This window comes from Microcaecilia unicolor, chromosome 4 (assembly GCF_901765095.1).
Source record: "Microcaecilia unicolor chromosome 4, aMicUni1.1, whole genome shotgun sequence".
Lineage (NCBI taxonomy): Eukaryota > Metazoa > Chordata > Amphibia > Gymnophiona > Siphonopidae > Microcaecilia > Microcaecilia unicolor.
The window spans coordinates 196,691,073-196,705,054 of NC_044034.1; the positions used below are offsets into that span (position 1 = coordinate 196,691,073).

The 13,982-nt window shown below is 50.4% G+C and overlaps 1 protein-coding gene across 1 annotated transcript in view; it reads left to right on the forward strand.

Annotated features, from left to right (window-relative positions):
* The first annotated feature begins 1,257 nt into the window (after positions 1-1,257).
* The window catches only part of PTPN5 (protein tyrosine phosphatase non-receptor type 5), a 355,312-nt gene continuing 342,587 nt past the window's right edge, over positions 1,258-13,982 (forward strand). Inside the window, 1 exon segment of the mRNA XM_030201109.1 lies at positions 1,258-1,437. Within this exon segment, the coding sequence (XP_030056969.1) occupies positions 1,276-1,437 (162 nt within the window). The 5' untranslated portion in view covers positions 1,258-1,275.

Consider the following 13,982-nt stretch of genomic DNA (forward strand, 5'->3'; position numbering starts at 1 on the left):
TGATCCTTCATATTCTTCATTTAAAAATCTCTAAAAACATTCCTCTTCCAGCAGGCCTACAACACACGACCAGGTTGATTTCTGCAGCGGGGGATGTACATGTCTGTTAAGAATACTTTATCTTGGGGAATGGGGATTGTATATGTCTGTTAGGAATGCTTTCTCTTGGTTTGAATTCTAGCTAGATTGTTTGCGATAGCTAGGTCTTTCCTATCTATTTGTTGGCGTTCCTTTCTGATTTTCTGTTTTATTATTATATTTCTAAAATGTAAGCTGCTTTGATTTGTGTACACGGAAAGCGGTATATTGAATTTTAATAAACAATAAATGATACTATTTTATACTGTTTTATTACTGTTTATAATACAATCTCTTGTGACCTTATAGTTCAGCATAAATAGTACCATAACATAATACTATAATTTTGTTTGAGTTCTGTTAAAGTATTTACAATCCAGTATATATGTTTAAGAATATATTCTGTTTATGCGTTTTATTTTATGGTAGGATGAGTCTGTGTATATTTATATTTATGTTTATTTATATTCATTTTTGTGCATCTTGACAGCTTTATATTTATCTATTTAAAACAAAAAAAACAATTATACTCAGTCAAAACCAAAATAAAAAACATATCAATTGAACTAAACGTCACAGTGAATATACATCTATATCTATATACAAAATATATATATTTTGTATATAGATATAGATGTATATTCACTGTGACGTTTAGTTCAATTGATTTGTTTTTTATTTTGTTTTTTATTATGAGTATTTGGGTTTTTTTTTGTTTGTTTGTTTTAGAGTTGTATATAATTTTTTTAACCAAATGGGTGAAACATGGTGTATGGCAATGTTGGATCTTTTTATCTGAATTTTATTGTTATCATCACAATAAACCATCATTGACCATTTTTATATTTTTGGTGCTGTTATATTTTCCGTCATATTATTTCAATGAACAAAATATGTAGAACTTTCTTCTTATTATGCTCCATAGAAGATTCAACAATCTAAAACAAAAATGCTTTACTTGAAAGAAATGTAGAAAGTTTTCATCCACCCACACCAATGGGTAGGTGAACATTGCTGCTGTATGTTGATAAAACATGACGCTTCAGTCAAGTTGCACTTGCTGTGGCAAGCTTGAGATGTAATTGCCAGGTGTGAGAAATGACCTATCACAACCTCAGCTGTGGTTTGTGGGCTTTGATGGATTTTAATTTCCTACCAACTTAATTTGCATCTCCAGGTCTGCTCAAGTCAGAAGCGATGAGGTCATTGGATGAAGCTGGTGAGCAGCAGGGCCAGCATACTGGAATAGAACTATCCCAGAACTCCTCTGAAGCCAGCCAGCAGCCTGGATGGGCTGCTCTGTGGAATGTGCTGACAATTGGAGGCAGTGTTTGCTTGCTTGCCCTCTCACAGATGCTGGTAAGATATTTGTATGCTTTGCAGTTATAGCACTGCTAGGCCAGCTCTTTCACAGTCCTGACATATATAATAAGGTACTGCCAGCTACAGACTGCTGGCGTGTGTCCTTATGAAAAACATCTTTAATTGTCAGTGCAAAATGTGCTACATGATTTTGCTTCTCTTCCTTCAGACCTGAATATCTCATGCATGCCTGGGGTCTCCAAGGAATCTATGCCCTGCCCTCTTTCAGAGTGAGTGGGGAGAGACAAAAAATATAATCAGCACAGTGCTAAGGTGTGTCTTATCATGTTGTACACAGACACAAAGAGGTGGAAGCAGTTACAGATACAGGATGCTCTCAGAATAAACTTTGCTGCCATTTAACAATATGAACTAATGTTTACTAGTGAAAATAATTTTGAAGGCATTTCCATGGGTAAAACAATGTTTTGTGTGCAGAAATAGCTCTTTTTTAAATTTAAATTGCTTGAAGTATATGTGTGTAAATATATGTTCACACATCCTATATAGACAAGCATATATCCAACAAATGGAGGTGTTCCCAAAGGAGAGGGATCACCACAAGGGTCCCCAAACTATGACCTTAGAGCCTCAGCCACATAAGGCCGCAGGACAAGATGTAGGAGGAAGGATGTTTTGAGGGTTTATGAAATCCACCCCCGCTCAGCAAACTCCACAGCACTTTCAATGATCTGAAAAGTCCGATGTGGCCCTTGGTCCAAAATGTTTGGGGATCCCTGGTTAGTGCTTATGCATGTGCTGTATAAAATATGTATCTACAATACGCCATACTAAACAACAGATGTAAATGTATATATGTGTATTTTCCATGGGTAATTATCAAAAAGAAACTATGAGCATAATTTCACCTAGAAAATTGGTGTAGGCAGCCTCGGTAAGCTCAGTATATAATATAGGTTTTCTTCTTTATTTTACCCAGATTACAAAATTCCAATTAACAGATCATGATCCAAAAATATGACCATGCTGGACAATAACCAGAATAGGCCCTGCCCCAGAGGCGTAGCTAGGTGGGGCGCCAGGGGAGTAACCACTCCCCCAAACAGACTTCTGCTGGTGCCAGTGCCTATTTTTTAGCAGTCTGTCATGCCTACGCAGTCCGCTCTCCGCTCCCCTTGGCATCACAGTCTGGCTACGCTTCTACCCTGCCCCCCATGGAGTGCAATCCTCATGACCCTATATCGGTCCTAGTCTAACACAGTGGTTCCCAAGTTGTGGTTTGGGACCTCAAATGGGGTCACATCATCAGTGAATGGGGTCACAGAAACAGGACTGCGCCTTCTCCCTCTGGACCTTCACTGTAAACTTGCCTAGTACTAGCTTTCAATATAGTACCTGTAAATTAATGAATGTTCACAGGCCCTGTTCTCTCCTCCAGTGTTGGCTTCCTGTTGGACTGGAAACTCATGCAGAGTACTGGTCCATGAGTACACACTGACATACAGAACCCTGCGCCATCCTGAGAGCTGTGCGGGTGGTATGGCTGCATAAGGCTCAAGAGAGATGGGGTGCACAAATCACTCCCCATCCATTGTCTCCCTTGCTGTGGCTGTGATGAAGTGAGTAGGATGTGGATACTAGGAGACATCACACAGGGCACACTTCCGGTTTGGGACACTCCTGCTCTCTGCTGTTCCTGCCTTCATACTTTGGATAAGTTGGGGAAGAGGATGTAGCTGGATTCGGAAGATAAATGGAATAGAAGTCTGCTATTCTGTTTCCATCATGATCTGGGGTCACATTAATTTTTAACTGCTAAAATGGTGTCATATAAGATAAGAGTTTGGAAATCACTGCAGATGCAATGGTTGTGGTTCCTCTCCACAAAAATGGAGGCAAGGAGAAGGCTGAGAAATATAGATGAATTAGTTTGACCTTGGTACTATAATAGAGAATTGAGCAGTTTCTGCAATCCAGTGGATTACAGCAGGGGCGTAGCTACAGGTGGGCCTGGGTGGGCCCAGGCCCGCCCACCCAAGTGCACACCCACACCCACACACTGCAACTGCAGCAGCAGCAGCGAGTACCATGGCAGAGACGGCACCCGCTCGCGCTCTGGCTCAGCTGTCCTCTCTCCAGGTTCCTTCCAGCCCGATTTCGGCTCAGGCCCACCCACCACCACCCAAGCGCACACACTCACTGACTGCAGCAGCCTCCTAGCGTACTACACGTCACGCCGTCGCGGGCACCCGCTCACTGCCGCTCAGCTGATCTTTCATCTCTCCAGTAAGTTGCAGGTCGCATCAGAACGTCGTTGTTTTCCATCCTACGCGGACATGGCTGTGCACGGCGGCGGGCGTGCTCAGCCTCGGTCTCGCTCCGCTCGGCCTCAGCTCCGTCCGCTGAGCTCACTAGTGGCAACTCAACTGGCATCTGAGGGATGGGCATAGCTGCATGTGCACGCACGGCACGCAGGGTTAATGCGAGCCTCAGCCTGCCCTGGCCCTGCCCTGAAACGTGGGAATTTGGGAAAATCGAAATTCGAATCGAGATCATTCCAGAATCGAGTACCTTTACTTTACTGCCAACTCCAAGCAGCAGCAGCAACAGCAGCAGCTGCCAGCCCATACAGATAAGCCCAGCTGCCAGGTAAAACCAATGTTTAGGGTTTTGATTTTTTTATATGTACAATGTAATGCTGGTGGTGGGCTCTTCACTGCCTGGGGGGGAGGGGGAGGAATATGTATTTAATCATTAAATATACTTTTTTTTCCCCCTTGGCAGTGAAGACCCTACCCCCACCCAGAAACCCACCATTAAAACTTATTGTTTGTGGGTTTCTGGGTGGGGGTGGGCTCAGTGCCCAGGTTAAAATGTTAAAAAAAGGTATATTTTTCATGTTGGTGTGGGTTTTGGGGTAGGGTTGGTTCTGCAGTACCCAGGTTAAAAAAAAAATAATAATAAAAAAAGTTTTATATGTAATGTAAAGGAGTTTCTGGGTGGGGTTGGTCTCTGCAGTGCCCAAGACATTAAAAAAAAAAGGGTTTATATTTAATGTTGGTGTGCTTCCGGGTGGGAGGAGGAGAGATGCCAGACTATGGGGGGTGGGTAGGGGGTAAGACAAGGCTGATGCTAGGCTACAAGGAGGGGTGGGGAGTAGGGTAGGCGGATGCCTAGCTAGGGGATGGATGGTAGGAAAGGGAAGGGCTGATGCTGGGCTATGAGGATGGATTGGGGGGTAGGGAAGGATGGGGGATAGGAAAGGGAAGGGCTGATGCCAAGCTACGGGGAAGGTTAGATGGGGAGAGGGAAGGGAAGGGCTGATGCCAGGCTATGAGGATGGATTGGGGGGGTAGGGAAAGGACGTGCTGATGCCAGGCTATGAGGATGGATGGATGGATGAATGGATGGGGGGATAGGAAAGGGAAGGGCTGATGCTGGGTTACGGGGAGGGATGGATGGTGGGGGGTAGAGAAAGGAAGGGGTGATGCCTAGCTACAGGGATGGTGCCCACCCATATTAGTTTTGGGCCTACCCAAAATGTTAGGTCTGGCTACGCCACTGGATTACAGGATCTTAAGCAGTGTGGTTTTATACAGACAGGACTGACAAACAAATCTGATCAATTTCTTTGACTGGGGAACTAGAAGTGGACTGGAGTAGAGTGTTAGATGTGGTGTGTACTTAGATTTCAGGAAAGCCTTTTACAGAAATAAACATAAATGTTCTGCCATAATAACATATCTCTTGGGTCATTACTTGCTACTACTGTAGTCAATCAGGATTTCCAAATGGCCATTTTGATCTACAATGGGCTGGCACACTAAAGGGTTTCCCCAATTTTGTCCATGCATATGTGGCCCCATACATGCATAAATTACCTCTTATAAAATGCCAGTTAATGTAAATGTATATGGCATGACATGATGGCGTATATTTGTCAGTGGGTGTGCACAGGGGTGGAGTTTGTCCTGAGTATGGGAGGAGTAGCAGGCACATGCCTAATATATGCATCTTCATCAGTTTAAGGTGAAATTAAAAACATTTTTTTTTCAGCAGGCATTTGGTCTAACTGATTGATGAATGGGGGTGTTGGTGGGTAATCTGCAGAGACATTTGGTGGGGGGGAAGGGGGGCCGATGTCTCATGAGACTTGTTTTATATTGGAATGAATGGATCCTGAGTGTCTACTTTCCTGTCATAATATAGTGTTCTCTTCTGATGTTTTATTTGTTTTTAAGATTGTAAACCACTCTTTATACCAGCACTCGGAGATCACTGTTGTTGCTGCTTCAACCGAAACTCGGACCATTTAAGTAACATAGAGGGGCATAATCGAACGCGAACGCCTATCTCCATGGGCGTCTATTTTCGAAAACGGGTACGTGAAGAGGAGGGACAGACCGTATTTTTGAAAAAATGGACATTTTTCAGCGCAAAAATGTCCTAATCCGAGCCATTTGGTCATGGGAGGGGCCACGATTCGTAGTACACTCGCCCCCCTGACAAGCCAGGACACCAACTGGGCACCCTAGAGGTCAGTGCGGTAGACTTCAGACAACGCTCCCACATGCATAGCTCCCTTACCACGGGTGCTGAGCACCCAACCCCCCTCCCCCAAAACCCACTACCCACAAATGTACAACACTACCATAGCTCTTAGGGGTGAAGGGGGCACCTACATGTGGGTACAGTGGGTTTTGGAGACCTCCCATTTACCAGCACAAGTGTTACAGGTGGGGGGGGGATGGGCCTGGGTCCACCTGCCTGAAGTGCACTGCGGTACCCACTAAAAGTGCTCCAGGGACCTGCATACACACAGGCCTGTAGGACTTGTTGCTGCTATATAACATTGGCACACCAGTTGACACCTGAAGACTAATCTCTCCGAAAACGTCTTTTATTGGAATAAGCACGCTTACTCACAGTTAACTGCAGATCAGAGGTTGTGCCCCACTGGCAACGAGTCTCCCTGGTACTGAGATTAGCAGTAGGTCAGAGCTGGCAGAATAGTGTACAATGCCCTCTTTCAGCCACATTCAAGGTAAGAACTAAGTTCTGTAACGTCGCTAACACGTGAAAGGGGTCTAAAACTGGCTTACAAAAATGGCCACTACCTCATGGACTACCGGAAACAAAACAGGATACACTCTGACCCAGTAAGCAGGGGAAAAGCACCATTGGAGTAGAGCCTACCAAGTACCAACATCATGAGCATTTGCCACAAGCTAGTGGAATCACGGAACCCAATACCCTACACCCACCACAATGCATTGCTGATGTGACTCTGCAGTGCGCATAACAGAAAAGGTGTCACACTCACCCGAGAGCCACATCAGAACCAGGGAAAGGCTGTCAGAGGATAGAACACATTCTGCTATCATGGAGGTGGGTACGGCATTAGAGGCTGGCTTACAGGCTGGAAAAAAAGTTTTTAAGTGGGGTTTTTTTGGTGGGAGGGGGATAGTGACCACTGGGGGAGTCCGGGGAGGTCATCCCCGATTCCCTCCAGTGGTCATCTGGTCAGTTGTGGCACTTTTTTGGGACTTGTTCGTGAAAAAAAAGGGTCCAAAAAAAGTGACCCAAAATCGCGGTAAAAACACCTTTTTTTCGATTATCAGCTAAAGACACACATCTCTCCTCGGCCGATAACCACGCCCCAGTTCCGCCTTCACCACGCCTCCGACACGCCCCCGTCAACTTTACCCGTTTCCGCGACAGATTGCAGTTGGAAACGCCCAAAATCGGCTTTCGATTATACCGATTTGGGTGCCCACGGGAGAAAGACGCCCATCTCCCGATTTGGGTCGCAATATAGGTGTTTTTCTCTTTCGATTATAAGCACGGTCCATCCAGTCTGCCAACAAGATAAACTCATATGTATTACTTTTTGTGTATACCCTACCTTGATTTGTACCTGTCCTCTTCAGGGCACAGACCGTATAAGTCTGCCCAGCACTATCCCCGCCTCCCAACCACCAGCCCCGCCTCCCAACCACCAGCTGTGGTACAGACCGTATAAGTCTGCCCAGCATTATCCCCGCCTCCCAACCACCAGCCCTGGCACAGACCGTATAAGTCTGCCCAGCACTATCCCCGCCTCCCACCACCAGTTCTGCCACCCAATCTCGGCTAAGCTCCTGAGGATCTATTCCTTCTGAACAGGATTCCTTTATGTTTATCCCACGCATGTTTGAATTCCGTTACCGTTTTCATTTCCACCACCTCCCGCGGGAGGGCATTCCAAGGCAGTTGCTGTTGAAGCTTGGAAGGAGGAGGAAGTGTTGCCAGAGGCTCTGCAGGCTTCCAGGGGGAAGGGAGTGAGGCCTAGCCCCTTCCCCAGAAATGAGGAAGGTCCCTGGGGAGCGGTCCTCAGGCAAGGCCCAGGATATGGGGCCTCCTGGGGCCCAGGACCAGAAGGCCTGGAAGAACGGTTCCCTCTCTGTTAAAGCCGCAGAGAGGAGGGAGAGGAGCCCGGTAGACCGGAGAGAACAGCAGCCCGAGGGCAGAAGCCAGTCCGGTACCCCCCTCACTGGCCTACAACATCCAGAAGGTGAGAGGGGGGGAGAGCTGGTGAAGGCCCAAGAAGGGAGTTTGCCGGGCAGAGAGAAGGTGGAGGAGATGGATACCTGTCAGGAGAGTCAGCCTGAATCTGAGGAGACAGGCAGTGAGGACAGCGTGTCCTCGGAAGAGGAAGATTTTTGGGAGAGAATCCAGGACCCAGAGGACCCGGCTAGTGGTTTGATTAAAGTGGTTAGGAGAATCAAGGCCGTGGAGAAAGAGGTGGTGGATCTGGGTAAACGTATCAAGATGGCTAAAACCATGATTAAAGTAGCTCCAGCAACACACAAGAACCTATATGAAAAGGAAGAAACACGTCTAAAAAAAATGCTTGGGAAGAAAGAACAGCTGCTTGGGGTTTTAAAAAAAGGCCCTGGGAACCCTTTGCGCGAGATTTATGTGAACAAGGAAAGAATGGCTTCTGGTTCTCTCGCTGGAGGCCAGGGAAGTAAACGATCAGACCCCACAGCAGAACGGAGAGGGAAGAAGACAGAGGGTTCAGTTCCTGGGTCCCTGCATTCTTCAGTGCCAGAACTGACCGGGAGCGGTACACAAGCCACATTAAAGTATATGCAGTACCTGGCAAGCCAGCCCGGTCCTCTTCCAGAGACAGCAGAGCTCAGGGACGTCAGGGCTGGTCTGGATCAGACTTCTCAGACACAGAGACCTGTGGAGGAAAATACAGAAGCGAGAGAGTTTCAGAGACAATCATTCCAGATACTAGACACAGGGTCAGGCGCTACAGGGGAGAGCCTGTTGTCTAATGCAGTTCTGGTTGAGCCGATGCAGAAGAAAGAGGGCGGTGTACCCGGAATGGAGCAGTGGGCTGCAAGCAAGGACAAGCGGTTGCAGCCACAGGTGGTTCTTTTTCCACTGGAGGCATCGGTTTCGGGAGGTCAGCAACCTACAAGCGCAGTGCCATTACTAGCGCAGCAGGTCCGCCCACGAGGATCGAAGGGGCAGGACGTCATACCTGATCGAGAGACGGCTGATTTGCAGTGTGCAGAGGGCAGTTCGCAGCTGCAAGGGACATCACAGACAGCCGGTGGAACATCGGAGGCGAGCCAGAAGGCTGTAGCGCTAAGGGGGACAGAGGCTAATTTTCAGCAAGGAGCGGAGAGACGATACGCGGAGCTTCCGGGTTCGAGGAAGTTCTGCCCACTCACAGCAGATGAGAGGGCAGGTTTGCCCAATCGGGGCGCAGGAGGAGGGAGTTTGCACGGGTTCGACAACGGGACCGGAGCAGAGCCATCAGAGAGAAAGGAGTCAAGGCACCCAGAAGGCTGTGAGAAAGAAGGGGCAGACAGGGAGATTCTTGCAGCGCCAGCCCCGCAGCAAGTAATGGCCGCAAGGACTGCCGGTAATGCGGTACCAGACTTGGTTCAGCCGGAGGGAGGGCAGGCTGAAGGGGGTTTGTTGCGGGATTCTGGGGCTGCTGAAGGTTTGCAGTGGGAAGGTTCTTTTGGTGTAGATTTGCCTGATGCAGGGGACTCAGGTGTCTGGGCAGCAGGGGATGGAGGTATGTCGGTGGGCCAGCATCAGGGAAGAGGGGGTATGGTTCCTGAGGGGCAGGGAGGCCCCAGAGTAAAAGGAAGGGGGGGAGGCAGGGGGGAGGGGCAGCGGGAGGGGGGAGATGACATCATTACGGGTACGGGGGGGCAGGAGGTGGGGGGGAGTAGGGAAGACAGTAAGGCTGAGGGGCAGCAAGGGAGGGGGGCGGAGTTGGAGGGTAGGGCTGGCACCAGCTCAGGGGTAGGGGGGCGATGGGGGCAAGGGTCTGTGTCCTTTGCTGCAGTGGTCCAGGGAGGGGGGAGGAGGGAGGGGGGTGGACTTGCGGGGTATGAAGGGACAGGCAGGGGTTTTGGGGGAATGGGGAAAGGGGGTGGGCAGTTACCAAAAAGACGCAATGTGGTTCAGCTTAAATGGATAGGGGACGGAGCAATGCCGTCCCGGGAAAAGGTCTTGAAACAGGTGATGGGGATGGGGTTCATACCTGAGGACTTTTATGCTTGTATACACCCCGTCAACATCCCCGAATATGATGTAAGCTTTATGACCCAGAGGGGGATGGAAATTTTTTGGGAACGGTATGAGGGAGTAAGGGGGAAGGGGGAGTGGCGGGACTTCAGGGTGATTCCGATCAGCAAGCCGGACCTGGTGCAGGTTACCCTACTTGTGCGGAATGAGTCTATCTCAGGGGCAGATCTGGCTTATTGGCTCCAGCGGTATGCGGAGCTGAAGTCACCACTTACTAAGCTACCGGATCCGAGTAGGGTTTGGGCAGGAGGTTGGGGAGCCCAGGTAAAATTAAAACAGGACGGCTATGTCGTTCAGCACATCCCCTCGGCAGCTTTCATCGGCCGTGACAGGATACTGTGTTTTTACAAAGGACAGCCACGACAGTGCTTTAGGTGTGGTTCATTTCGACATTTTAGCATGTCCTGCCCTGTGGTAAAGTGTGGGAGATGTGGGGACACCCAGCACTCCACGGAGGATTGTACCTCGATTCGGTGCAATCTCTGTGGAGGGCTGGGGCATGCATTCCGGAATTGCCCTCGGGCGTCCCATAATGAGTGGGACATGTGGAGGAAGGGGTATGGCGGGGTGGTAGGGGAAGAGGAGGGGGCAGGGCACGGGGTGCTGGGCAGGGAGGAGCTGGTAGGAGAAGGGGAGGGGAGGCAGGAAGGAGCGTCAGGGGAGGAGCAGGAGGGGGATTGGGTGCGAGTTCCACAGAGGAGGAGGAAGTCTAGAAAGGGGGGGGACACGAGCGGTAGGCGGGGAGGTGCCGCAGCAGGGGGCGAGGGGGGGGAATAGATATCAGGTGTTAGGAGAGGAGGATGGGGGGGCTGAGGGTGAGGAGGGCGAACAGATGGAGGGGACGAGGGTGGAGTTGATGGAGGAGGGAGCAGAGGCAGGGGGGACAGCAGAAGGCAAAAGGAAATATGAAGAGGTTCAGGTGGGAAGTACAGGGAGTCGGAAGAAGGGAGGGGAGGTTCAGGGCAGTAGGGAAGAGGGAGGGGGGAGAGAGGAAGCAGGGGGAGGGGAGGGTGGAAGGGATGGGAGAGGGAAGGGGAGTAAGAGGAAGGCCGAGGGGGTTGTGCAGGGGGCGTCGGCCCAAGTGTATGAGTGGGGGGACAGAGTGGAATTGGAGGAGGTTTGGAGGACAGGGAGAACCTAGAGGAGGAGTTAGGGGGTGAGGTTGGGGGAAGGGGGAAAGGGAGGGTGAGGGGTAATGAAGTGGGATTGGATAGCACAAAGAAGAAGAAAGGAAGGAAGAAAGGGGGAGGGGAGGTACAGGTGGGACTGGTGGGGGGGGAAGGGGATCGGGTGGGGGAGGACGATGGCCGCACGGAAGAGGACCTGTCTCAGGGTGCGAAGGGGGAACATCAGGAGGTTCGGGTACAGAGTATAGGAGGTGTTGAGCAGCTCGATTACTCTCCATGAGAATGGCGGGACTTGTATTAACATTTGCTACCCTTAATGTGGCCAGTATCTCCTCCCCAAAGGCGCAATGCTTGGCGTATGACAGGTTTGCGCGGGTCCGGGCGGATTGTTTCCTGATACAGGAAACCCGGCTGACGTCTCTGGAAAAGATCAGGCGGGCGAGACGGGCCTGGAGGTGGGGACCCTCGGTGTGGGGGTTGGCGGGGGACAGGTATGGGGGAGTGGGAATTTTATTTAAGACGCACCGGGTGAATATCCAGAGGGTGGTGGAGTTGGGGGTGGGGAGATGTCTAGTGGTAGATGTGATTTGGGAGGGAAGAGCGTTGAGGGTGGTCAACGTGTACGGGCCCCAGAGTAAGAGGGAAAGGGTACTCCTTTTTGGGAAAATTCGGCCCTACCTGTACACCTCACGCCAGGTAGTCTGGGGTGGGGATTTCAACACTATATTGAGGAAAATGGATAGTGGGGGACGGTTAATGCAGGTGAGCTATGATGGGGTGAGACTGGCGAGGATTATGCGGGAGGCGGGGTTGGTTGACGCACATGTGGAGTTTTGTGAGGGGCAGGAGGGGTTCACATTCTTTAGAGGACAGTGCAAGAGCAGAATAGATCGCTTCTTGGTGAGGAAAGGGGTTGGTCTGGGGGGCCCAAAGATTGTGGATGTGGACTTTTCGGACCACCATATGGTTCTCCTTCAGGTGGGGGGAGCGGGAGCACAGAGGCCAGGGAGAGGGTTGTGGAGGCTGAACTTAAAGTGGTTAGGTAACAGGCAGGTGCGGGAGGAATTTCTTGGGTTTTTGGACGACCAGGTTACAGTACAAGGAGCATTTTCATCGATTGGTGGGTGGTGGGACACGGTGAAAAGACGCACACGGGGGTTTTTTTTGAGGCAGGCGAGAAGGGAGGGTAGGGAAAGGACGAAGCTGGGTCTGGCAGTGAAACAGAAGAGGGATAGATTAATTTCTCAGGGGGGGAGTGAGGTGGAAATAAGGGAACTCCAAGAGCTCCTGGAAAAGGTGCAGTACAATCGTTACACCTCATTGGTGTATGAACGAGATTTCGGAAAGATGGTTAGCCCGGATCCCTTCGCCTGTTGTAGGGAGAGGAGGGACCATAGGGTGGTTGAGGGAGTGTGCGACACACGAGGGATCCTTCAGGATTCCAAGGAGGGGATTTTAGGTGTAGTAGGGGATTACTTTGAAGCATTCCTCTCGGCCCAGCAGATAGATAAAGAGCAGATGGAGAGCTATGTGGAAGGGACCCCAGGGATAGGGGATTGGGGACCCCAGCTCCAGGGCCTTTTGCAACCATGGACTGTGCAGGAGGTGGAAGAAGCCATTGAGGCACTCCACAAGAAGACCTCGCCGGGGCCGGACGGGCTGCCGACCGAGTTTTATCAGGCCTTTAAGGCGCAACTGGGGCCGATCTTGTTGAAGGTATGGGAGGCAGCTCGTTCGGAGGGTTCCCTCCCCAGGTCCCTGACAGAAGCAGCTCTGATTTTCTTGAGCAAAGGGAAGGACTCATCGCTGCTGGCCAATTGGCGGCCGATAGCGCTGCTCAACACCGATCGGAAGATTTTCGCAAGAATGCTTTTTCAAAGGATGAGGCAGGTGTCTGCGGGATTGTTAGCGGCCTCCCAAGCATGCGGGGTTAAGGGCAGAGGGGTCCTGGAAGCAGCAGCATGGGTACGAGAGGGAGTTGAACACAGTAGGGAAGGTGTGAATGGTCGGTTGGTGGTGACACTTGACCAGGATAAAGCATTTGACAGAGTGCAATGGGATGTCCTGTGGAGAATTCTAGAACACTATGGGTTCCCGAAGGGGTGGGTAGAGCAGCTGCAGCTGCTGTATAGGCAGGCTGGGTGTTTCCCCTTGGTAAATGGGTGGAGGGGGAAGGGGTTTACGGTGGGGGCAGGGGTGCGGCAGGGGTGTCCGCTGAGCCCGCTGTTGTATGCATATGCCATCGACCCTTTTATAAGACGGGTGGAGAAGGGAGGGGCGCAGGGACTGCAAGGTGTGGAGGTAGGGGAAGGTAGTCAGCTGAGGGTCGTGGCATATGCAGACGACGTCACAGTGTGGGTGGCGGACCAAAGGGAGGGAGGAAGACTGCAGGAGCTGATCCAGGATTACTCGCAGGTCACAGCATCGAGGGTCAATTTTCAAAAATCGAATAGCCTGTGGGTTGGGGAAGATCAAGGGCACCAATTTGAGTTGGGTGGTCAGTTTCCAGCGCCAGGGGAGCGGCTCAGGGTTCTGGGGATTTATTTTGACCAGGGGGATTATAGGTTATACAACTGGGATAAGTGTCTCCAAGAAGCCAGGGCACGGGTAGACAGATGGAAGGGGTGGAGAATGTCGATGAGGGAGCGGGTCCAGTTGATAAAGGCTCATCTAATTCCCTTGTTTTTATTTGTTAGCTACATCTGCTTGTTGCCGGAAAGCCGCTATACAGCCCTATATAGCGTGTTTTTCCAGTTGCTCTGGGGAAACAGGATGAACCCAGTGAAGCGTAATGTTACATATCTGCCCAGGAAGGAGGGGGGGGGGTGGGAATGGTAAACCCGGTCCTGTTCTTCA